This window comes from Seriola aureovittata, chromosome 21, assembly GCF_021018895.1.
Source record: "Seriola aureovittata isolate HTS-2021-v1 ecotype China chromosome 21, ASM2101889v1, whole genome shotgun sequence".
In the NCBI taxonomy this organism is placed as follows: domain Eukaryota; kingdom Metazoa; phylum Chordata; class Actinopteri; order Carangiformes; family Carangidae; genus Seriola; species Seriola aureovittata.
The window spans coordinates 10,355,037-10,381,275 of NC_079384.1; the positions used below are offsets into that span (position 1 = coordinate 10,355,037).

Consider the following 26,239-nt stretch of genomic DNA (forward strand, 5'->3'; position numbering starts at 1 on the left):
TTGCAAGATCTGTGGAAAGTGCTGCTTTGTTTCTGTAGCTGTTTTTACTAGATTCATTGTTGCACTGTGGCGGTAAGTGCTCGAGCTGCTAACCTGATGCTAACATGCTTTTACCGGAGCACACAGTGTGTATAGAAGAAAAATAGCTCCATATTGTAATTATTAATTATGAAAAACTATTTCAGCATCGCCATTTATACTGGCAACATCACGGAATCTACCAGTAGTCATTATTCTACTGTAAAGTTTATTATATCGGCAACCGCGGGATGTTATTAAACAGCAACTCTTGTGTAATATCTGGGGTTTTGAAGAGGTCGTTGGGTAACATAAGGGACGTTACGCTTTCTTGTCCTCCAAATGTCACAAAAGGACGACTCTGAAAATGACATCTGGGAGTATAAACCTCTTGAGAAGAAAAAGAAAAAGAGACAGAAACCACCGCCTGCAGTTACAACTGTCACTAAAAGAAGATGTACTTTAAGAAAAACCTCCAAGAGAGACACTGTTTTCTCAGACAAGGCACCTGAAGGGACTGAAAAAGTCAAGACAGCTGAAAGTGGAGATTTTAGTACTGGTGTTCATGTAGACGGACATGGCAGCTCAGAGACACATACTGTACCCTCAAAGTTGTCTCCTGCTCATGAGACAACCCAAAAAGATAGTGCTGCAGAGGGACCGTCCTCTGGAGACTTTTGTCCTATGTGTCAGATGCCCTTTTCCATCTTGGTCGTACAGACTCAGAGATGGCATGTTGCTGAGTGTCTTGACACCGCCAGGGACAAATGCAAAGGTACAGAGATCCTCATATACTTCATATAACTGTAGACTAATACTCTTGATACCTATTAAATAAAAGCTCTTTCACAGTATCTGATTAGCATAACATATGACAACCACTTCAGAAACCCCCTCATCAAATTGTTTATATGTTTGTATTTATGGTCTTCTTTTAAATACACCTGTTATTCTGCATTCAGGTGCACACATATCTTTATCAGTGGAGGATATGATAAAAGATTTTTATTATTTTATGTTATTGATAACATAGATAATTCACTTTGAAATGTCACACATTGCAAGATGTTCTTCATAGTCATTCCATAATACTTGGATAGATTCCCATGCTTATGACATACCTTATTGAGTTGTCATCTGATAACTGTATATAATTGCAGAATTGGTCATGTGAGGATTAAAAGTAATTTACTTTGACAATATAGTACTATATCCATTAAACTTGAATTTTGAAAACTTGAATCAGATTTTTTTCTTTAAAAATCAGATTCTCCCAGTCAGGATTACAACTTGGATGTTGGGGAGAATATTATTTACAAATCAGAAACTGGTAATTATGATAATTCCCACATGACTTGAACATGGCATCAGATCCTCACTGACTGGTAAATGCCCATGTCTTTCAAAGTCCACGCCCCCAGTCTGTAACACAGGCTCTTTGTTCAAATTTTAAAGTCCTAAGCCCAATTCAAGAAAACCATGACAACATAATCAGTGTTATTTTCTTTAGAAAGCTCCCTCGAGAGCCATAGCAGATATTAAACAATTTGCTGAGTGGTACTTTCCATGACAAATAAACTGATGTGTAAAGTTACGGGAATGCTTATTTAAAAATAGTGTTGGGAACTCCAATTGAATCTAGTATTTATTGTATTTTTCACTTCTATTAATTGCATAACTAGTTTGTTTTTCTTCCTAGAGACTACAAATAGTGTGGGACTACTGTTTTTATACATGATCCCTGAAAAATAAATGGAACAAACTAAACTAAAAAAAAGCACCTCACAGTCCCTGGATATCTGTATTGTCAAAATACAGAATTCAAATTTTGAATTTAGGTGCTTTTGAATTATTATAAATTCGTACTTTGCTCTCTAATTTTTTTTCTGTTCATATAGAGTGTCCAAAAGGTCTACAGTGCTCCTCCACCATCCCAAACCATTACAAGAAATTCAACCACACACTCCTGGCCCATAGTCGAGCAAACAGTGACATGGCCCTCCTCAGTCTGTCACAGCAGGCCAAAACCACCGGGGAGACCAGCCTCAGTTGTCTCCAAGGACTGACAAACAATGACGTGGATGAGTCTTCTTTAGAAACTTCACAGGACAGTGTTGTCAGTTTTTCTATCTTATCCCCTCAAAATAACATCACTGGAACACCTCCGTCTAAACTTACAAATGGACTTCTGTTTCTGCGCTCACCTGGCCCAGAGGATTTTAAGAAAAAGAAAGGCTGGTCGTCTTCTACCAAAAGCCAGAAGGCTATCAGTGCTTCCCAAGAAGGTAAAACAGAGTTTTCATCTACGCCTATTAAGGTAGATAATGGAGGACAAGATTTTCTCGAAAATGACCCTCCTCCAGAAAAGGTTGATGATGCCATATCCTACTCTCCTCTTTCTGAGTTCCCTGCAGAGACTGAAGTCAATAATAGCGAGTGCAGAAAAACCCTTTTTAATTGTGATGCATTTGAAAATGAGGATGAAGATTCAATGCTACTGTTAGGTGACGGCTTCTCAAGTGAAGATGAACTCCTGACTGAATTTATAGATAATTTGGAAAACAATAACGTGTCAGTAAAGGACCTGTCTTCCTCAAACACCCAGCTGGAGTCAGTTGCCTCATTACTGCCTGCTAATCAGCGGGCAGCTGCTGCAGCTGGTGAAAACAGAGCTGATTCCACAGGTGAAAAAGAAGCTTGTGGTAAATCTACTTATGCCATCAATCCCTGTAAGACCAGCATTCAATCTCCACAGAGTATTGTTTTAGAGCACCTGAGAGAAAAACTTTTAAGCCCAGATAACCTGCGTTTCAAAAATTTGAATGACAGTATTCAGTCGGAGAGGCCTCACGCAAATTCTCATCAAGCGCCTTCATCTCAAACCATGCCACCACAGAAGGGCCAGAGCAAGGACGGTCAGGCCTCCAGTCTCAAGCAGACAGACATTGGGGTGTTTTTTGGCCTCAAACCCCTCAAGGAGAAGGAGAAAGAGGCAGAGAGTGGACCAGCTGAAATCTCTATTCCAACAATTAGTGAGAACTCAGGAACGAGACGACAAAGGAGAGACAGGACGAGGAGAAATAAGGCTGACACAGCCACAGATACCTCACGGGGGACGGAGACTGCGGATAGCAGTGATGTAGTGAAAGCTCAGGGAGAAGAAAGGAGAGGTTGGACCAGAGGATGGGGACGAAGAAGGAACAGAGTGAATGCTGATGGAGAAGTACAATTCCCGCGTTGTCCGTTCTACAAGAAGATTCCAGGTCAGTGAAGGACCATATATTATATTGCTGCATGAATCTGAACGTTAAGCAGTTTTCTGTTTTGTAATCGTAAATATTTGTAAAATTTTGTTTAGGTACAAAGTTTGTCATAGACGCCTTTCATTACGGGGAGATCGAGGGCATCACTGCCTACTTCCTAACACATTTCCACTCAGATCACTACGGAGGATTGACCAAGAACTCCACAGTTCCAATATACTGTAACAAAGTAAGTCATGTTTTGGCTTTTGTAAAATATAAATGACTTCTAATGTGTCATGTCATTGCATTAGTTGGTGCTGATGCATTGCATTGTATCTGGTGGCTGACTGGTGGTTTGCTTTAGACATATGTTAAGCTAGTTATTATATAATAGGGATCGACCGATTATCGGCCGGGCCGATTATCGCCGCCGATATTCAGCATTTTGACGCATATCGGCATCGGCCTTTTTTAAAATTCGACAGCCGATAAGAGATCAATTTAAAACTGGGTTATTTTGGCTATGATGCAGCCGCGCCTCTCTGTCTGCTGTCACTACTCTGTCGCCAGCATTGTCCCACCCACAGCACCATCTGATTGGTTACAAGCAGAGCCACGGTAACAGCCAATCAGCAGTGTAAGCGGTGCATGAACAGTCCTTACACACACGGTGGAGAAGGTCCGGAGAGCAAATACTTGTTTTGAAGGTAAGTTAAGGCAGCAGAGTTTCCCGAAATTGTAATAAAAATCCCAGTCCTCTACAACTGACAACTACTAGTAAGATTACTGTGAGCCCATTAACGTTATATAAACATAAGCGGCAGCTCTGCTGCTCGCAGTCCCTCCAGACGTGCCTGTTAATCACTTGAAACAAGGTTGCTGATAATATCGATATGTCCGGTTTTATTGCAGGGAAGCCCGTCGAGGTGAAGGCTGGTTAGCTTTTAGCGTAACGTTAACCCATCGGTCCGCGGCTCTAGATGCTCAGCAGACTGTAGCAATGGGGAGACTGTCTGTTATGGTAGAGAAAAGTGTGTGTTTGTGTGGAAGTCACATGAGAAACTCTACAACTCACGACTACTAACGTTACTGTGAGGCCCAAGACGTTGGCGGCAGCTGTCTGTTCCTACGATAAACACTGATTATTAAAGTGAAGATGCTTTAGGCTATTTAGTGTTTAATCCCTTGAAACAAGGTTACTGATAACATTGATACTGAAATAGTTATAAAAGTAAGAAGTGTGTGTGAGAAAGAGAGACAGAGAGAGAGAGAGAGATTGCAGGGAAGCACGTTGAGGGGATGGCTAGTGAATAGTGTGTGTGTGTTTGTGTAAGCCACATGAGAAGCTGCAGAAACTGACAGCAAGTACCGTCTGTCTGAGAGAAAACTGTAGGGCAATAATGGCTGTTTAACTACCAAGTACTTTACCTTTTTCTGTGTTGATTGAGAGATCCCAAGCAGCAGAAAATGACATATTGTTAGATGAAGTGTGTCCTGAAGCTGTCTTTGATAGTTTCTTGTAGAGAGGAGCAGGATATTGCTGTTCAAGACTTAAGACATAATGTAACTGCATCATAAAGCCTACATGAACTGCATTCTTCAAACTGCAAACTTCAGGGAACTATTTATTTAAATTTTCAGTTAACTTTATAAGAGATGCTGCTGACCCTGGGAACTCCTTGCACTTTTTGTTTTTGTTTGAACTTAAAACAAAGATAAGTGAAAGATTAACATTTCAGTTATATTGAAATTTTGGAAAACTTTATTTACTGTAGAAAACTTTAGTGAGCTATTTATTTGTTTAAGTTTTCATTTAACTTTATAAGACATGCTGCTGAGCCTGGGAGCTCCCTGCATTTTTTGTTAGAATTTTAAAACAAAGATATCTATTGTCTAAGAAAAAAAAAACTTTAACATGTTGCAAATCTGAAAAGCTGTTAAATAAACATATGATTAAAGGCATTTGAACAAAGTTAAGTGGAATTTTTCCATTATTCAAAATTTTCACGCCAATATTTTCCCTTTTATTGCAAATAAATATCGGCTCCAAATATCGGTTATCGGCCTCCTTGACTACTAATAATCGGTATCGGTATCGGCCCTGAAAAAACCATATCGGTCGATCTCTATTATATAACCTATTTTCTGAATTGATCTGCACAAGCCTATGTCCTTTTTGGCCTTTTTTGGCTAGGAAATTGTCATGGATGGTTATTAGTTTTATGCTGTGAATGAATAGCAGTCTCCCTTCAAAGGCCTGTTAGTCTTTACTAGAATACACTGGAAGATAGTCACTACTTAGAAGGTGCTACAAATCCTACAAATACTATTTATTTGCTTATTAAAAAGCTTCCCGTCTGCTCTTTTCCCGTGGAAATTATGAAGTAAATGCGTGATCCATTTGTTATCTCACTGCACTGACTGTATTGAAAATTTTACTTGCAGTTGGCAGCTATGAATACTAATTTGCCAGTGGCTCTGACCATATTGGAGATGATTGAAATTTGAAGACCTTTGTGTCAGCTGTGCAGGAAAAAACACTTCAAATCCACAAAATGTAGTTTGTCTGGGTCTCAGTTGGTCTTCTCCTTCACTCTGTTGTCCCTGTGCAAATGTTGCAACCAATTAAGGTGCGAATGAAGCAATAAACTGAATGAATTGAGGTATTCATCCAAAAATATTCAAATTTTGTATTGCCTCTTTCATGTTTAGACACATTTTGTATTGTGCATTTTCTGTTAAGCTTACTGTGATATTTAAAAACATACCTGCTATAGAGAATAAAATATATTGGTGAAATATTGGTGTTAGATGTAAGTTCTCCTGTCAAATGGGACACGATTTGTCATGCTGGAGTGTGTGTTCTGTGGGGATTAAAACTAAAAACGGACTCTTTTGGGGTTTTCTTTATTTGGTAGGTCACAGAAATTGAAAATGGTGCTAGGTGGGTCATAGCCCAGAAAAGTTTGATCGGAATCACTTAAGGAAATTTTCCCAAGTAGATTTGGAAATAAGGGTGTTATGGGTGAAGTACACAAACAGCAACATGAGCACTGATGCTGTGTTTACCCACAAACAAAATCCTTTTGTAGCATTTGTGTTTTTCTGGCTAGTGGTGGCTGGTAAATCACCGTAAGTAAGCCACAGACATGTGAGCTGACTTAATGGCTGCCTCTTGTCAGATTACAGGGAACCTGGTGAAAAGCAAACTGAAGGTGGCAGAGCAGTATGTCCACATCCTCCCCATGAACACCCAGGTCACTGTGGAGGGAATCAAGGTCATCCTGGTGGACGCCAACCAGTGAGTCACCCAGTTGACATCAACACTATTCAGAAACTGAATAGTGATCATCGACTTAGAAGTGTCCACACAGCTTGTGTGGAGGGAGTGCTTTGTGGTGAGAAAGCTGGACCAGCCACTGATCTCACATTCAGCTGTTTATGGCTTGTTAACTGTTGGTAAAGATGACACAGAGTGTGGAGGCAAACCACAAAAATTTACAGCTCTATAAATGAGCAAAGGGAAAAAAATTGATACAGCAGCCATTATCATGAGCATTAAATTGTCAAAAGTTTTAAAGGAGAATACACAGGCTTGAGTGAAATGCCTTACATTCATTTCAAATTCAGACAACCCCAAGCTAACTACCTAGATTATTATCTTTTCACTGAAGAATATTAAGACATTTTTAGGGAAACTAACTCTGTGTTGCAATTTCTTCTGTCAGTTTGTACCATTACTTTTGAATTCAGACCTAATTATACCAACAGTTGTGATGGCCAGTCCCATAGTTTACCACACTAAGATTTCCCTTCCATTTTCCTAATTAGAGAAGATTGTTTTTTTGTTTTATTACCCCAGATCATCTATGTTCTCACTTGATGCTCCTCTCCTCCAGCTTCACCTCCATCTGTCTCGGTTCTTTCAGTTGTCCAGGAGCTGCCATGCTGCTGTTCTCTCTGCCTGATGGACAGACAGTCCTCCACACTGGAGACTTCAGAGCTGATCCCTCAATGGAAACCTACCCTGAGTTACTCAGCTGCAGGGTGCAGACGCTCTACCTGGACACCACGCAAGTACCTCTTATATACTAGTACCAAAGGCAGGATTGTGGTTGTACTGTACTGCTGTAATGTGAATGAGCTAATACATAAACATACAGTAACAACCACTCCCTGAGGATGAGTTCCTCAGTACTGAGTTCAGATTTACTTCCAGTTTGGGTAAACTGTACCACAACTTCATGTCTTCAATTCCACTAAACTCAGTAAAAGTGATGCAGAAGCCTTGAGGGTACTCAGATTTTCAATGTATACTTTCTTGTCCCTGTAGCTACTGCAGCCCTCAGTACACCTTCCCCAGACAGCAAGAGGTCATCAACTTTGCAGCCAGCACAGCCTTTGAACTGGTGACGCTCAACCCACGAACACTTGTGGTCTGTGGATCCTACTCTGTGGGGAAAGAGAAAGTCTTTCTGGGTAAGTGTTTGGACTTAATGCACATACTTAATATTTGTCTTCACTCAGCTTTTTAAGTGCTTGTCTGCCACTAGAAGGCAAAACATGCAGACTTGGCATGATTTATAACTACAGATTATTACGTATTGTAGAATAATGGGTTTTGTCTAGACTGAAGGTCATTCAAAGAAAGTAACCCTTTGGACTCAGCTGATTTTCTAACTGAACATTGAAAGCACTTTTATTCTTTGGGGTGAAATCCTTGCATCTCCAAAAATTTAACCATTGTCAGGATTTTTAGAGATTAATTTTTCTCAGCTTGACCACCATATTTAAGGTTATTAAGTGTGGTTTTTAAAGCCTTTCGTACATTAAAGAGAAACAGTATTTTGTCAACACAAATATGGACATGTTGTTCTTAAAATAACATTAAAAACAACTTGAATTAAAGTTGCATGTGCTCTCCAACCTTTGTCCACATTTTGTATTTATGATTTAAGCACTTTAAGCTTTAGAGCAGCAGCAGTTTGTTATGCAGTTCTTTTCCTTGACTTATTAAAATCAGGGAAACTGTTGCCTCATTTTGAGGTCTGTAAATACTCAGACGGCACATAACATAAATTAAAATAATTTTGGGATCAGTTTTACTGGTTAAAAATCAAATAAAGTAATCAAAGTAGTCATCCAACCTATTCCATTGAGTACCCAGTTCAGCTTGGATTATACTGAATAGAGTTGGGGATGGGGGTTTCTCTGTCTTGCACATAATTCAACATAAGTCAGATAATTAGGCAGAGTAATAAGTGACATTTTTGATGGCTAATTATGTTACTGAAAATGACATGGTAATTTATTCATTTAATTCTGGGAATGGTGATATGACTGCCGTGTTACAAAGTAAGGCATTGCCACAACCACAAACAGATGGACACAAAGTAAATTTTTTCTTTTGTCTGTAGCCTTATATCACTACCTCACCTTCCCTCCCATTGAAAGGTCATCAAATATGTCTTTTATTGAAAATTTGTGGCTTAGTGTATTTTGAGCAAAGAGCCCCTCAATATGCGTTGTCCTCATGTGGCGGCAAACTGAATACTGGTTTGCTCCTCATTGGTGTAGTGAAGTACTTCAAAAACTCATGTTGTCCTCACAGAGTGAACAGCATGCATTCATTCTGTAATCAACTTTGCTTCAACAAGCTCTGCATGACATTGGAGCGGAAAAAACAAGAGCTGATTCAATTGTCTGTATGACTGTACTCATCCACTTTGTACTTGTTATTTCACAAGAGTATTTGTACACTTACAGCGTTACTTTACGATGCAGGGAACACAATACATTATATTCAGATAATTTGAAAAGGAGACATTCAAAAGTTTTATTTTTTGTCTTTGTTTTATATGTACAAACTCTACAAGCCACACATTTATTCACTGTGTTCCAGTAAAGTTCTTCAGAACAGCTAAACTTTATTCTGTAATAAAATGTCCAAATTGTCAGTGGGGGTAACAAGGGTTTCTTAACTGCAAGTACATACTGGGTCTTAAAATGAAAAGGCTGAATTTCCCACATTCCTGGTTCTTACACCGACCTTGTTCTGCTTCATTCGTAGCACTGGCAGAAGTCCTGGGGTCTAAAGTGTGCCTCTCTAGGGACAAATACAACACCATGTGCTGTCTGGAGTCGGAGCAAGTCAGACAACGTATAACCACCGACTGGAAGGCAGCCCGAGTCCATGTGCTGCCCATGATGCAGCTCTCCTTCAAAGTAGGTGCAGAAATCTAATTTTCTGATTTGAAAAGAGCAGTCATTCCAATGGGACCCAGAACCCTCAGGTGTATAAAATGTTATTTTATGGGCATGTTTAAGAAACAAAGTACATCAGCAATTAGAGTAAAACAACTAGCAAATATATCACATCAGACGTATATCCCTCAGGCATATGAGTTCTTGTACACCAGTGATAAACACTGAGAGATGAGTTTAACAATTTCATTTAATAATAAACTTTGAGAAATGAGGGGGTATAGAGCTGGTGATCATAGTAATAAATAATTTCTCAAATGGTCTGCAGACTTTCTTTGTGTAAACTTCTCTTGTGTTTAACCAAGGGATGTGTCTTATTATTTCTGGACCGTTTAATTTTGATGTGCAAACATGTCTTTTATTCTTCTTATGGTCTATTCATATGCAAGTATCTGGGAAAATGAGTTAAAATAATTAGGAACTGCTAATTATGATGACCCTAGCACATCATCTCTCTAAAGCATTTAAATTTTCCATCTGTATAAGCAGAGATAAAAGTCCCAGGCTTGGTATAATTCACACATTGCTAGGCACAGAGAGGCTGACTTGAGAGAAATGGATGCAGTTTAGGTTTGAGCTGAGGCCTTCTGAGTAGAGAGTTTATGATGAATTTCAACAAAGAGCCACGATAACTTGGACAAAGTACATTGAAATAAATTGATAAAACATTAAGTTAAAGGTTTGTGCACCTTTTTATAGTAAATTGGACACATTTCCTCTATTTTGTTTATCATCCAGTAAACAAGTGCTTGACTAAAATCAATAACTATATTTCAATGTCAGTGTTTTTGATTTAGCAAATCTCAAAGGCACAACGAGACCTGCACTTGGCTTTAGTTAGGAATCTGAGGATGAAGCTTCCAAGTGTTGCTAATAAACTGTCGAATCTCACTGAGCACAAAGGCTACTTTGTCTCCAGAAACTGCAGGATCACCTGGCACGGTTTTCAGAGCGCTATGATCAGCTGGTGGCTTTTAAACCCACTGGTTGGACCTTCAGCCAGCAGGTGGAATCAGTGGGAGACATTCAGCCTGAGATCAGCGGAAACGTCTCCATTTATGGTATGTATTTATTTTCCTTCTAATATAGTGTCCAGTCATTTGTCAGCGCTGTGACTGTTGATGCTCTTTCAAGGTATTTGAGGGTCTTCTACAAAATTGGAGGTTTTAGAGCTGTCTGCCCTGAGAGAATGCCCCTCTCTCTTTTACTGACCAAAAGCAGTCCCTTACAATGGTAGATGGTCTTTAATTGTCACCCTCCCACATGCTGCGAAGGCTTAATCAAAACGGCAGCAGGTTCCTTGCCAAAAACAGGTTCCCTCACATTATTATGTTTGGCCCACAGCTCCCTCTTCTGGCAAGGTGGGGAGGAGACTCAGGGAAAGGAGTATGAGGATTAACAATAGAGCGTGTTTCAGGTTCACATCAGCTAGGTGACGAGAGGGTGGCAGAAGTAAGGGTGATGCTGGGTCTTGTATCCTCAGTCATGGACAGCACCACAGGGGAGCAGTCTCACACTGAAGCCCGGTGCTGAAATGGGTCATGACTTGATTTGCCACTGCAGATTTGGCCTGTTTTTCTTCCTGTCCGCCGTTTCATGTTCTGAATAGATCCATCAACAGCATCAGCCATCTGGCCCGTAACCTACAATCACCAGCTAGAGGCTTTTGCGACACACACTCGCATATAATTTCTTCCTCCTCAGCAGTTTGTGCGTCACTCAGGCGGAAGCCAATTTGTGCTCTCTTCCTCTCGCTCTCTTTCTCTCTCTCTGCCTTGTGTTTATCTCCTCCTCCTTGCCCTTCCCAGCCATATGCTGCTACTCCTCCTAATATTGTTCTCTGCATGTGGGAGGATTGACTGTATACTTCAGTGGGCTTAGTTGCAGCTAGATCTGTTAAAAGCAGGGGTGGAGCACATTAAAATCTGTGGAGGGATGAAGGAGGACAAACAAGAGGCAACAGCTCTGCAGTAGTTTCAAGCTGTTTTCTTATTATCACTTCCAAACAAGAATGATATGACATTTGGTGGTCTTAGTGTTTCAGCATCTGAAATCTGCCATGTCTCCTCGCAGATAATCTGAGCCCATGGGTCGCTCTGTTGAGTGTCTGATTCCTCTTCTGAGACTTTGCCTTGTTGCTTGTCTGACTGGCTTCCTCATACTTTTAGACATCTGGCTCAGTGACGGTGTTTTACCTCGAACTAAATCTCTTCTGTGTTCACTGAGATGGACATTTCATAATCGAAATTTAAGGAGAAAAATATCAAAGCAGATGAGCCGAAAATGAAAATCACGTCTGAAAAGTCCTGGTTCAGTTCCAAAGCACGTCTAGCCTTGTTCCTTGTAGGACTTAATGAGTAAATTAAGAACAATAACTTACACTTGTAATTGTCCGGTGAGTTAAGACAAAATGTGCGTTATCTTCAGGCTTAAGTCATTTTCATCAAAGCTACATTTGAATCTTTTTTACAAATGCACCTTTTAAAGCAAAGATCTGTTTCAAGTGCAAAAGTTTGGGGACATGACGATAGTTTCTCCTCTATTTTCTTGACAGGAATCCCATACAGTGAACACAGCAGCTTTCTGGAGTTGAAGCGTTTCGTCCAGTGGGTCCAACCTCTCAAGATCATTCCTACAGTCAACAATGGCAGCTGGGCCAGCAGGAAGGCTATGGAGAAGTGTTTCAGTGAGTGGCTCATGGAAACTAAAGCTAAACTGTAGCTTATTTACCAGAACACTGTTGAACTGTGAACTCTGCTGCTCGTTGGTAACGAAAGCTATTTTTCATTACTTGAAATGCCGTATGAGCATGGGGAACAAATTTATCTTAACACTATCTTTTATTATTTGCATTGAAGTTGCTTGCCTCTGACAGCTGAGCTTGTAACAAAAGCACATCAACACTGATAAAAGGGGTATAAAGGTTTTGCTTTTATCCACAATGGGCTGAATTAAATTAACTGACAACTTTGGAAGCGGTTTTGTGTGAACAAGATCTGAGGCCCTACATGTATCATCAGCCACAGTTAGACCCCTGTCACCCAGAAGTATTTTACATTGGAACTGATTTAATTGGATGTGTGCGGCTGCTGCCTGCTGTGGCCACTACCAATTATACCACTGTTTGTCACCAAGATGTGAGTGCTGCTTTGAAACTGTGCAAATTCCTATTTCCTAATGTCCGTATTTTTTTTTTTTTTTTTTTTGTACGTAATTAAAATTTTTATGCTGGAAAAAATAAATGTTTTAAATGTTCTTAACAATTTTGCCCCTTTTTTTAATTTTTTTTTTAATTTTTATTTTTTATAAGCAGCATTAACTTGCACATCAAGAAAACATTGTACATGAGATTCAAGTTTTTCTTGAAAAATTTGCAAACTTGGCACAAGGGGTTTTCAAGGCTTCATTATCTGGATTTCCACTGTCCATCAAATGACATCTCTACTATTCATATCATGCTAACGGATGGGTTTGTGCTGCATCATCAGTACCGCTTCTGGCAAATATAGTACTAAGGAGGAATGCCACTCTTTTTATAGTAGCTTTTAAAAATGTAAACTTGTTTTAAGGGGGTGGTATCAGATCTGTCAGTAGTGTATCTCAGACACCAGAGACGTGTCACACACACACACACACACACACACACACACACACACACACACACACACACACACACACAGAGAGCGCTTGTGAATGTCGCTCTCTGTAAATGAGGCTTTTTTTCACCGAGTCCCTGCGTGAGTTCTCCTTTCATGTAGAAAATCTTTTCTCATCTGCCTGAGTTGCGTTTTCAGTCGTCAGGGGCCAGAGTGAGGAAATTGTTGGTCCTAAAAATTGAAAAGATTCTACATGTTGAAAATGTTTGTACTGTAGATTCCTGTAATGTATATAGTCCACTATATTTTAACCTACTAACAAATTAATTTTCACGTCATACCGGCAAAGAGATCATGAAGAGAGGCCTGGCATATTTTTGTTCACCAAAGCTTCTTGTAAGCTTCCAACACGTTATTTCTTTCGTGCAGTGTTGATGATAAAAGTTGCGCAGGATATTGGTTTTTGTTACAATGCGTCTCACCCACTTTAGTAGGTGACTGATATAATAACCACTCTATTACTATGTGCTCTCAGTAAGTGACTCTCAGTAAGCCATGTCTAATAATAGTTTCATTTAGTATTCTTCTAGGCATGAATGAAATGTATTAAGTCTTGCCAAACTGAAATTGAATTGACTGGAGCGCTTGTTGAAATGCCTTTCTATTTCAGTTAGTAGTCTCATGTATTGATGTCTGATTTTAGAAAAGAATTGCGTCCACAAATAATGAGTCTGCCATATGAATAACAAAAAGGTTATTAGTGGTATTATCCTGTATTAAGAGATGAAGAAGGATGACATAAAAAAGGAAGCTGGATGTTAAGGTTCCTTCACCTCTGAACATTCACCCTGCTGAGCATGATGCTGAATTCATGCCAACTTTTTATACGTAGATACCCTTTGTCCCTTACTGTATGCTTCGGTTACAACGAATGAACTGGTGATATTTTGAAATATAAGAGGGTTTTATGAAACTGGTCAAAAATGCTGTGTGTAAGAATGTGTTCAGGTGTCTTTTTATTAACACAAGTTACCACAAAGATTTAAAAAATAAATAAAAATGACAGATGATAAACCTTAAGTTTGTTATGTGTAGTCTAGAGTGCAGATTTAACTTAACTTTATTGATTTTTGGAGGTCAAGCAACTGGAAATAATCAATTTGTTACAATTCCAGTGAATTATGTCATTTTACTGCATAAACTCGGCAGCCTGTTTTATGTACAGTGTATTTTACATTCCTCATACCCAGTTAAACTTAGTAAAGAAATACAAAAGGTCAGTGTGCTTAACAAATCAAATTTATACATAATCATTTTACAAATAAAACATTTTTTCCCAGTATAACCTGCCTTTGCAACACCCTTGCAAAGTATGCATGTATTTATAATGGAGTGTATTTATAATACAGCACAGCTCGAATATCACAGTTTAAGAATGGACTTGAAAAACAAAGGTCCTGACTAATTTCTCATATCTATTGAATGTTAAAACTTGAAACATTCACCGTGGAAAGGCTGATGCGACATCATGAGTAAAGGACTCCTCTCAATATTAACAGTATCTGGTAATATTATGTGATGTTAGTTTATAAGCGTGCTTTGTCCTTGTCACTAGATGTCTTATTGTCTTAGTTCAGGAGTGGCATTAATCAATCGACATAATTTAAAGTGGAAAACCATTTTCCCAAGTCATGTTAAGATTACAATTGTTATTCAAATCAGAGAGAAATAGGTGAAACACAGCCTGAGGAGCAACACCATTCTGTCTACCCATCAGTTCACAAGAGTCTGCCTGAGGTGTGGGCGACACTAAACACTGGTCTCTACATCTCTTGTAATTTGTCCACCCCTAATTACTGTCGGGAGGTATTCATAAGATAAATAAGAAGTAAAGTTAAAAATCCTGATGTATGGAGTTCTTTTTTTCATATAAACAAATACTAACAGCATGTACATAGAGACATTTTAACATGCAGTGTTTACCAGTCTATGTGTGCTCTAAAAATGTCATTAGGTGTCATTAGCTGGAAATGGCCTACAAAGAAATGTAATCGCGTGCCGCAAACTGGAAATGAATCAGCATTGCTGGGTGCAGCTCACATGTTCTTCCTCAAGCTAAGACACACATAGATATGAATAAAAAGTGGTTTACTATAGTGGGATCATAAATGTTAGAGCGCATCCTTGCTTATGTATAACTTAATCTTTATGTTCTTTAATACAATTATGATCACTGTTGCTTCCTGTCATCTCAGATTAAAGTTAATTATTAAAAATAGCTTCCCTGTAGAGGTCACATCGGAGTGAGAGTTGGTCCCTACCCCCTTTTCCTCAAGAGGCTCTTTCCTTTTGCCAGGCTGCCATTGTATATAAGAATTTGTTGCTAATGTCTTGCCTGGGTAAATAAAGGTAAAATAATGTAAAAAAAAAAAATCAGAAACCTTTGCTGTCAGGGGATTTACAAGTTGTCTGACATTTTTCCACTACATGCCGTGCACTGTTTGAGTTTTGTCTCGCATACTCTTTTGTCCTGGGTACAGAAGCTTGTGTCATGAATATCCCCTTCTTGGCACCGTAGTGGTATGAGGAAATGTTTCGGTGAAACTATTCGTTTCCCTCTGAATACAATTTTTTATTTATTTTTTTCTTCTTTTTTTTTAATTGACTTTCAGACTCAAACATTTCCATCAGATATATGTCAGATACTGTGTGTGTGTATATATAATAAATTCATGTTTGCCACAAGTTTCAAAATAGGCTAGTACTTATCAAAGGTGTACACATATAGAAAGAAAAAACAAAGGGAGATGCTGTACAAGTATAAGTGGTCGTTTCTTTACAACATAATCAATGATTTGTGAAAATAAGACTGCTTTCCTAGTGTGAAGCAGATAACATTAATTTCCATGTAAATGTCCATTCATGCATTTAAAGCTGGGCGCTCCTGTGATAACAATTTCCTGGTAAGTCTTTTTTACCATCCACCAGAAAATTCATTAAATATTAATATCTCCACTCTTGAGGTATATGCCCAAAATATATGCTCTTACTTTCTAGGGGCATTTTACATTTAAAAATGCCTTGTAAGGCATTGTGTATCCCCCTCTCTGATAGGCTCTTATAATGGGGCAATCTATAGCAAATACAACAGTCTTCAGTCAAGTCATAAATCATGCTCTGTTAAAGCTGCATGTCGTTTACACAGAACATACTGTATATGTGTACATACATTGTGAGACATGTTGTACAAGATTGGTAAAGTAAGTTATATCTGTCTTGTTTAACCTTTACCGTCCCTTTTTCTTTTTTTTAAATCGAGTAAACTAGTAGAACGACAGATCAACAGGAACAGAATTTGGTACAAACTCACCAACTGTAGGCAGGAAGTGCTCCTAAAGACTGATTTAAACACACCCAGATACAATAGTAGAAGTAACTGTCTCATCTCTAACGGTCAGCTTGCGGCCAGTCACTGCAGGGACAGTTTGGGGAATGCAGGTGCGGGTGTCCTGGTAGACGCAGGATGGTCAGTTTCACCTGAAAAGAGAAGAAATTTGCCTCTCAGATCGCAGACTGCGTGGATGCATACAAAACAGCGAGACAAAATGAATACGGACAATGTGTTGGCGCCTTTGCATTTTGCGAGTAAGGAATGTACCTCGTTCTTCAGTGACTTGCTGATGTACGTGTTGAACTCCTCCACACTGCTGACGTGCAAGTCATTGATTGCCAGGATTTGGTCTCCTTTGTGGAAGAGACACACTGTCTGTGGCTGGCCTGTCCACCTGGACACACTGTGACACATGCACAATACACGCAGTATTTGACATTCTTGCTTTTTAATGACAAACTGTGGATTTGAGTAAAGTTGCCTTTCACTTCACCCTTCTAGATCCAGTATGACAAGGCAGTTGCTAGTAAGAACAGAGGCACAGCTAGGCATTTTGTGCTCCTTTATCGTCCCTCTCCAGCTATGAGCCTATTTAATCATCACCATTTTCATGTAATGGCTGTAGCCACTTGATGCCGATTGAAATTACAATCGGAAGATCACTACTGTCTGTTCTACTGCAGATTCGACCCGTGTTTTACGACTTGTTTCGGCCGTGTTGTTGACTTGTCCGTCTCCTACGTCTGACAGAACGGATGTGCTTTTATTTGATCAATCCAGCTTGTCTACACAGGCCACATAACGGCTTGCATTTTGGGTGACCTACACTGAACCCTGTGCATGAACACATCCTGTCTAGACAGGCTGCTCTGCCAACAGTTCACTACCAGTTACTGCTGCCTTAACCTTTCAAGAAGTTGAGACTGCAGACTAAGAACTATAGATAGAAGTCCAATAAAGGGCCTGACATGACAACTCAACAAAGATAATAATAATAAAGCAGAATCAACAACTTAGCTGCTTTTTTCATGTCAGGCTCAGTTAAGAACTAACATTTTTTTCTCTACATTATATTGAGAATTTAGATTTTGTGCAAATAAATGAATTAATCCAAAGAGCAGTTTGTAAATCTCAGTGTAGATACATGCCCAAATTTCCACACGGTACAATACAGCTGAAAGCTCTGAACCATCCAGCACAAATGAAAAGACAGCCCCTGCACCGCAGCATCAAGCTGGACTTTTCGAGGACGTGCAGCATCACCACCGGCACTGCCTGATGTGAACTATGCTTTCAAACAAACGGAGTCTGTCATTTCTGGGATGAAGACAAATCTGCAGTAGAACAGTCAGGAGTGAATGTGGCGCACACATCTGTGGGTTTTTGTGTTTTCATTGATCTTAATAGACACGGAAATGAAACAAAAACTACTGGACAGTACATTTGTATCTGTATTTTCTTTTCTTTGTGTTGCATTGCTTAAGCCTTTCCACATATTTCAGTCAAAGAAATCTAATATGTGAGATGTCAACTTACCTTGGTTTCCCATCCACTTCTGTTAGAGTCAGGTGTTTTTTCAAATCTGCCTGCCTGACCTCAATATCTCTTTCCTCTGGGGTGATGGGGTTAAGACTAGAAAGAAAAATAACAATAGCTTTATTCAATGGCACTATATATTTTGACATGCTACGAAGAAACGAATCCAAATCTTAACCCTTAATGCATTAAGAATAATTTGTTCGTCAGAATTGTAAGGAGAAAATTTTCCTACATCTCTAGGTTTGTGTTGCATACTAATTTTAGTATTGGTTGGTAAAATAATTGGCATATGTTACCAAACCTACTCCTTGACTCAAAGGCACAAAATGCCATCTAATAAGAAAAAAAAAGTCTGCTTATATGTGATGAACAAACACATAAAAGCAGACATTTGTAGTTATTTTCTCCTTCCTCCATTATATAGGCATGAGTATCTGTATAGATAAGCACCTCTAATTTTCTTTGAACAACTCATTTAAATTCTGGCTGCAAAGTCACCCGAGTTATTAATGTTTAATGTCAAGTGCTGCTTATTATTATTCGACTATTCTTATACCACCGTCTGCTCGCAGAAACCTCCAGAAACTACTCTAACCCGTCCTGCAACATGTCAGTGCCGGTCCCAGCATTCTGAGTCACCTTAAAGCCATGTCTATATTTTATTTGTTCTGTGGAACCATTACAAAGCTGTTTCTGATTTTTTTGATTGGCACAGATGGTGCCACAGTGGGGGGGGGTTCAAATGTCTCCTTGTACTATTTACAAGTAGAGCAACTGTTGAACGAGCGTACTCATGCCTCACTTTAACATGGTGATCATCTCATCCCACATAAATGTCTCTAGTGTTTGTCTTATTACCCAAAATTCAAACAGTGCCTCCCACTTGGCTGCTACATTTTTTGGTTTCAAGGTCAGTTGCTTCAGCATCTCACCTCTCAGTGGAGCTTTGATTTTCCAGGGTGAGCATATTTGGACTCTCCACAGGAGAGATTGCCCCGTTGTCGCTGGAGCTGCTGCTGAAGTCTGACGGATGTGTTTCTTCTCTGTAAAAGCAAGTGATATCATGAGGGATCTTATAAGGGTACATGTCTCAGTTACATTCAGCTGGTAGCCACTTATGTATTCTTGGCTGGCACCTAAACAAAAGACCATGAGACCGCTTGGGGAGACAGTGGGAATAAACCGCACAGAGGCTGTCGTGCATCAGGAGCCAAGGCCAATGCTTTATGTTGACGACTCCCACTGAAGCCACAGAATGACACAGAGGAAGAACCATCTGAATCTGCATGCACTATCATGGGGGGGGGGGGGGGGACTCACAGACGGATAGCATAACAGCAGATTCTGGCACTGTATTAGATGCTTTAGATGGAGAGAAATCCACATTTGTCCTTGTGGTGGAAGATAACAGCAATAAAGAAGGAAGAGATGATTGATAAAAGGTGCAAGAGCATTGTATATGCCAAAAACCAGAATGGGTTTCTCTCAGTTGCATTAAAAAGGGGAGCAGATGTCTTGAGGTTTTTAAAAAGTAGTTCATAAAAGCAGCACGAGAGAAGCAAATAATTCCCTAATCACTGTGGAGGCGCAAGAGGAATTCTAATTAAGAGGCACTTTAGAAACAAGTCTTTTGACCCATATGCCAAATGCAGTGGAGAAGATGGTCTTCAGTGTGGCGGCACAGTGGTTGGCCACTTAGAAAGAAATCAGACATCAGTGTGAAGCACAACATTATCGCATAGTTTGATATTACAGCACATTTAACAAAGCAAACAGCAGAGGAGAGTATGTTTACACAGGAGATGATGGCATGGAAGAGCAAGGGGAAGTGATCGCCTGTTGTGCTGGTGAATAACACACTTGTCTGAATAGACATGAAGGTCAAATGTGGTTGGCTAAAATCTGCCCTAACATGCTCCCTAGACACAAAGCTGGATCTACGCCCTCGGCATTGTTAACATTGTAAGAGCCTCGCTACTTTAAAAGATTTGTTTTTTTTTAATTTATTTGGTATTAACGTTAAAGGAAGAGATTCCTCTTCCAAATTAAAAGCTGACTCATAAACAATTGAACAAACTTTTTTTCAGTTCACTACACACAGGAGTTTTCCAGCTACACTTAGCCTGGAGTGGAGTGGTAGTGTATGGTGGCTAATATTTACATTATTTGATGATTATCACTTGTGGGGCAAAGTGTCTGTAGTTTTGGCGAAAGTCCCAGAAATTTGACATTAGATACTTAATACAGTGCTTTGCATTAGCGTGAAAACTTCTGGTTAGCATCTGATTAGCATTAGTGCATATGAGTTGCAGTGCAGTCCACTGTGATTGCAGAAAGCCATGTAGCTTATTGGGGATCTAACAATAACAAAATAACACAGCTAACACTGCGGGGATGTTAATCAGTCACGCCTGACCTGTAAGACCAAGTTCTGCTCCTACAAGGTCTGAAGAATCAGCATCACATGATATATTTTCATGGCTCATTTGTATATAAATCAATGAAGCTTATCAGTACCATTTTGCTCAGTTGAAACCATTTAATAACATGAAAGGATACTTTATATCTAGCCGAGAGCCTAAGTTGCCAAACAGGCTCTCAGGTGCCTCTCTTAGATTCTTGACTCGTCTTGGAGTGTCAACAGTTTCGTGGTATAAAAGCACCCTTGTTATTGTCAGTTTAGGTGTCTGAGCCAATGAGGTCATGGTTACTTCTGATGAGTGAGCTATTTTGGTATCTAGGGCACTGACAAAACATGTCGCACAAAGAGCGTAGGGCACTGACACCGGAGACAAAGCGAAAAGTCAAAAATACACATAAGGCCCACAGAAAAGAAAAAAAGACCATGCAGTTAATCTGAGATCTACCTGTCTTCAGCGTCCGTCTCCTCATTGAACGGGGGCAGTGGAGAAATCTGGGTCTTCAGTTTCTTAAAGGCCTGAGTGACAGACCTCATCAGACTGCCACTGGTAACTTCTTCAACTTCACGGTCCCTAGAGGCATTTGGAGCAATCAATAGCTTTCACTTAAACAATAATTAGCAATTATCATTATTAGGAAATGTGATTTTTTTTTTTTTTTTCTCAGTGATCTGGCACTGTGTATCAAACTTACACTGCCTGAGCTACTTGCTCATTATGTCTAATTTCCTCCATTGTTTCATATCTACAAGAGATGGATATTCTAATTAGCAAACAATCAAACAACAGGAAATACTGTCAGAATTCCACACGAACAAACGTGACGCGTGATCATTTTTCTCTGACAAAGGGAAAAAGGTACTTAACACTCACACTGACTCCATGCTCTTGCCATCGATGGAACCATTTTCCCAGACCTCATTCACAAAAATAGGAAAAAGTTACAAATATTACTCACAGTACACATTAGTTACAGTGCCACGATTAAGGAGCTAAGCTGAATAGAATTAATCACAATATTAGATTCAGCTTGACTGGTACGAGACACATGGCCAAGTTCAAGGGTTAAGTTGATTAATCAATTAGTTGATGGACGAAAAAATGAATCTGCAACTATTTCAATAATCGATTAATCATTTTAGTCATTTTCTAAAGGAAAAATGCAACTCTGCTTCCCACTTGTCCAGTGAGAGGATTTGATGCTTTACTTTTTCATATATGATAGTAAAAGTGAATATGTTTGGATTATGGAGCTTTGGAAGACCTCTGTGTGGACACTGGGACATCTTCCTCTATTTTAAAAAATATATATTTTTAATATATTTTTTAATTGATCAATCAAATTATATATATTAAAATAACTTGCAGGTTAATGTATATTGAAAGTGATTAACAACTGCAGCCCTACTTGTACTTTTCTCAAGTAGGATCTGGGATAGTCATAGATTGGAGACTCTGATGAATGTCTTCTGGAATAATCTTCATCCTGTTGGCCAATCAGAAAGCAACGTGTCTGTATGTCACCAAAAGGAAAATAACGCTTACAAATTACAAACAGTCAGGTCAAGATGTTGCACCTTTGATTTTCCAGTGAGACCCAGAACATTTGGGGTTGGATCAGACATGGACCGTATTTTTAATGCTGGCTGAAAAAGAAAACAAAAACGCATATTAAAACATCTTTGTGTACAGTTTTAGTGTGATTACAGCAAGTTCCACATTATTCTGGAAGCAGTGTATGTGCTGCTTTCAGCCCCCTCATCTTAGTGTCCCTGGCTTGGATGCACTGGTTATATGTGTGGATTTAAGTTAATATAGTGAATGTATGGCTATATAGAGATATATAAAGGTGTCATGTAACAGTGAGTCACTGAATAAGAGCGCTTGGACTCTTCTGGGGGAATTTCACAAAAATTGAATAACAAATCTGCCAACAAACTGCTATAAATGCATTTAGGTTAATATTTATTTAGAGTTTATATTTAATTAACTTTTTGAGAGGGGAGTGTTTGTCATGCAACATGGATTCCCAGCAGGGATCAAACCATTGGTGTGGCAGTTATGCAACATGCACTGCAACCATTCATGCCAGCGAAATGTGAAGTGTTGAAATGAAAAAAGGGATTGGAACAAGAAGTCAGTCAGCACCACAGAGCCATACAGTCGTCCAACAGGTGGACTCAAACAGGCAGCCATGAAAATTCCAGGAGTCCGTCAACATGCAGACAGAAGCTATAGCGTCCCCCTAAGTCGGCAAAACCATTTTAAACAGCCCTATGCTTTCTAGATGGGTATGCACAATTGACACTTAAGTGCATCACCCAAAGGAATGTTGTGATTGATTGATTTGGGACAGTCTCAGTAAGCCTGAGTTAGTAATAGGTTGACAGGATCCATGCAGAAAGAATTCGCCAATTCATGCTGAGCTTTAGTTGCAATGGACCAACCTTTTCAGGCTCAATGGCTGAATTCTTTTTCCGCATGACGGGGTTTGAAATAACCTGGTAAAACAGGGAGAGAAAGTCTATTTTTAAAAGTAGAGAGCTGATGGATAAGCACGCTTAGTAGAGGACTGATGAATCTGTACAGTGATGACTTTACATGAATTCATCAGTGACACTGGGATAATTTAAAGTGAGCACATGTAGTGCTGTGAGAATGGAGGCAGAGACTGTAACAAATAATTAAAAGGAAAGGAGTGAAAGAACAAAAAAGTAAATTATTGCATAAAAAATCTTGTTGGCTTTCATTTGAGCCTGGTGACATGAATATTTACCTCAACTGTTCGCTGCCCATTACACAATTCCTTAAGAAGTGAGAAAAGTAGCTGGTGAGCAAATATGATAGATACAAAAAAGTACAGTGCAAGAGATTCTTTTGACTCCATAAGCTGTTACGAAATATCATAAAAAAGATCTAAATGTACCTCTGAACTCATAAATTTATGTGGCCGGTTTTTGAGGGCGTTAAACAGGTCAGAGAACCAGCCGTCCACTTCATAACTAGAAGAAAGAGGGACAAATTATGGCTATTACATTCAATTTAAAATTCAATTCTAAAGTCAAATATAGAGTGGTAATAGTGACATTTTGCAACAATTTAGTTGTGGACAAATTGGAAGGCAAAGCCATTATCAGCTGCTAGACTGTTACTAAACACGAAGCCAACATCATAATTTAATTTTGATTGTTAGACCTCCCAAAATAGTAGATGGTATAAAGGGCAGCGGGAAGTGTTTTATGAGGCACTGTGAAAGTGTCATTAGGGGCCTTGAGAGGAGGATTGGCCAACCCAGCTGTGGCCTTAAACTTGGTTACACCATCACTGGCTTTCAAATCAATGCAATTCGTGCATTTAGGACTGTTCTTCTGCACATTGCCACTGCAAAATCCAAAGCCAACCTCTTCCAAATGTGGTGAGAGCAAAAATGGTTAGAGCTGGAACGTTATTTTGAAAAATACACAGATAAAGTGTGATTAATGTGGATTAATAACAGGTTTTTAATTCATTAAGATTTTAGATGGGGTTTTTGGGCTGCTGGGTGCTCATCCAGACATTAACTAAACTCCCACATTTTCCTACACTCCCCCAAAACCAGCACCAATAAAGGGGTGAGTCATAATAAAAGGTTCATAATAAAAGACATTTTTGTTTATGTGTGGTATGTCAGGTGTTTTTACAGCACAGCATCATAAAATGCATTGGAGTTGTTAAAGGAGCTATAAATTCCATCTTTGTGCTTTATATAACCCTTAAAAATCAGATAACTGACCTGTTTTCCCCGACTAAGAAGTAGTCCCGATCTGCAGCCCTGATGAAGAGCACACATGAAGGGGGGCACTTGAAGCTTTTCTGGATCCATCCCCATCTCTGGTGGTGTTGAGGGCTCCCATGCAACTGTGAGACTCTTAATACAAGAACACAAAATATACGGATGTGAAATGAAAAAAATAACATTTAGTCCTAAAAGGAATGTAAAAAAAAAACAACATGCATACAAGCTTATAAGGAGATTTTGGTAAAAACAGTTGAAGTAGTATGTTTTATATTCTTATTGTTTTATTCTTTAGAGGTTACATAGAAAATAAAAACTAAATTGCTATTAAATGGCCTGTTTGATGACATACTGTGCCAAGTCGATCCCTCCAAGTGGCCTGTCCTGTTCTTCCGAACTCCTGAAGTACTTTAGATGATGTTCCTGATCACTGACTTTGAACAGGACAAAATATCTCTTCTTCCATGATTTCTGCAGGACAAACATAATGAAATAAATTATGAAATGTAATAAACACACACACATAAAAAACTGCAATATATTGCATTAATTCTGCTTACTGTCACCTCTGCCTTCAATCGTTTTGGAGGAGGAGACTTGTACAAATATCCAGATCTTATTTCAGTCGATACTTCAGCTGGTCTGTAGAAAACCGCATTTCCGCCTGAGGGCAAAAGAAAAGCCCGTTGTTTGTAATTAGTTGTTGAAATCTCTGTTTACAGAAATCTGTAACTTCACCTTCCTGTAAGCTCCGTTTGGGAAAACCAGTAAATGATTCACAAAGGGGGAAAATACAAGTAACTGAAAATAACTAAAAGATAATAAATATAACAAAAAGGAAGTGATTAAAACATTAGCACATTCCCACAGATCAGCTGTAAAAAAGGTTTTCTGATGCCCAAAGACACGGGAAAATAACCACAATAACCATAAATCAGCTTTCCAGATTTAACACATTACCTATGCTCTTCTGCTTATGCATTGTGACACCAGACCTGAACAAAAATAACACAGGAATCAATCAGTCTCTGTCTCTTCAAAACAGCATAAAATATCCAGGGGTAAATAGTTAACCTTTTAAACTAACACTGTAGGGTTTAAAAATAGTCTCATGCCTCTGTGTAAGCAGAGCAGGAACTAGAGCTCATTGCACAAAAAGAAGCCTTGTAAGGTTCACATGTAAATGTATGAGGAAAATAAGATTTTATGACTGTTGCCTTTAAGTATGCATAAAAAATATATATATATATAATATGTATGTAAACATAAGATGCTTACCTGTGGAGCACCTGTTCTCTCTGCTCACCTCACTGGCTCTAACAAAGGTAAGTGCTGCACGAGGAAGCTGGATGCTCTCCTGTTCTTGGCAAACATTAACAAGGTATTCGTCATTAGAACTGGAGTTTCTGGTTCTTTTTATGCTGTACCTGCTGTTTGGTTTAAGGACCTCTCTCCCCCTCCCCCTGACAAAAAACAAAACAAGAAACAACAACAAAAACTAGTCATTCTTTTTTTGAGTGAATATTTTTGGGAAATTTAGGAAGCGATTGCGTGCTCATGTAGATTACAGACGTGCTGTTGTGTAAAATGTCACAAATCTCATCACTGAAGCGAGACGCATGTACCATCCATGTATAAAAACCTTTTGAAACCCCCTCAGAAAACAAAAAAAAGTTATGCACACAAGTCTGTCTTTCAGTGTTACAAGAGTAAAATGTGTTAAAGTTCATTTGGCTGGGCTCCAACAGACTATTGTGAGAAAAACATTTGAGAATTTAAGGCATCACATTAAAGATCTCTGAACACAAAAGAAAAGATTGATGCCAACTTTTGACATCTCATGAATACTGATAAGGAGTTACAGTCGTATGTATCCCATGCTCTAAGAAGTCAAGTAAATCTGTCTCTGAAGCTGCTGCTTTAGTCATCCCCCAATTCGGAAATGATCTTGCAAATGGGCATGTCAGTCCGTAGAGTGATCACAGTCAGTG

The 26,239-nt window shown here is 39.1% G+C and overlaps 2 protein-coding genes across 6 annotated transcripts; one reads left to right on the forward strand and one right to left on the reverse strand.

The window, feature by feature from the left end:
* The first annotated feature begins 77 nt into the window (after positions 1-77).
* On the forward strand, positions 78-16,079 carry dclre1a (DNA cross-link repair 1A (PSO2 homolog, S. cerevisiae)). Its single transcript, XM_056366476.1, has 9 exons — positions 78-793; positions 1,917-3,281; positions 3,377-3,510; positions 6,446-6,564; positions 7,193-7,336; positions 7,597-7,742; positions 9,334-9,488; positions 10,447-10,588; positions 12,082-16,079. The coding sequence occupies exons 1-9, from the start codon at positions 361-363 to the stop codon at positions 12,246-12,248; spliced, it is 2,805 nt and encodes a 934-aa protein (XP_056222451.1). The 5' UTR covers positions 78-360; the 3' UTR covers positions 12,249-16,079.
* Positions 13,225-25,622, reverse strand: LOC130162694 (pleckstrin homology domain-containing family S member 1-like). 5 transcript variants are annotated; one of them, XR_008826299.1, is made up of 18 exons: positions 25,527-25,620; positions 25,209-25,243; positions 24,809-24,912; positions 24,601-24,719; positions 24,246-24,380; positions 23,400-23,475; positions 23,250-23,279; positions 22,921-22,974; positions 22,051-22,119; positions 21,882-21,959; positions 21,347-21,390; positions 21,168-21,218; positions 20,921-21,046; positions 18,986-19,096; positions 18,051-18,146; positions 16,782-16,917; positions 16,494-16,660; positions 13,225-13,354 (listed from the first exon to the last, which is right to left on the reverse strand). XR_008826299.1 is itself a non-coding variant. In XM_056366479.1 (17 exons), exons 2-17 carry the CDS (start codon positions 25,228-25,230, stop codon positions 16,571-16,573), a joined length of 1,335 nt encoding a protein of 444 aa, XP_056222454.1. In that variant the 5' UTR covers positions 25,231-25,243; positions 25,527-25,622; the 3' UTR covers positions 16,221-16,570. The 5 variants fall into 5 exon arrangements, 4 of the variants coding, with proteins under 4 accessions (XP_056222454.1, XP_056222452.1, XP_056222453.1 ...); XM_056366479.1 differs by lacking the exon at positions 13,225-13,354 and having other exon boundaries at positions 16,221-16,660; positions 21,888-21,959; positions 25,527-25,622; XM_056366477.1 differs by lacking the exon at positions 13,225-13,354 and having other exon boundaries at positions 16,221-16,660.
* Between the last annotated feature and the right edge of the window lie 617 nt (positions 25,623-26,239).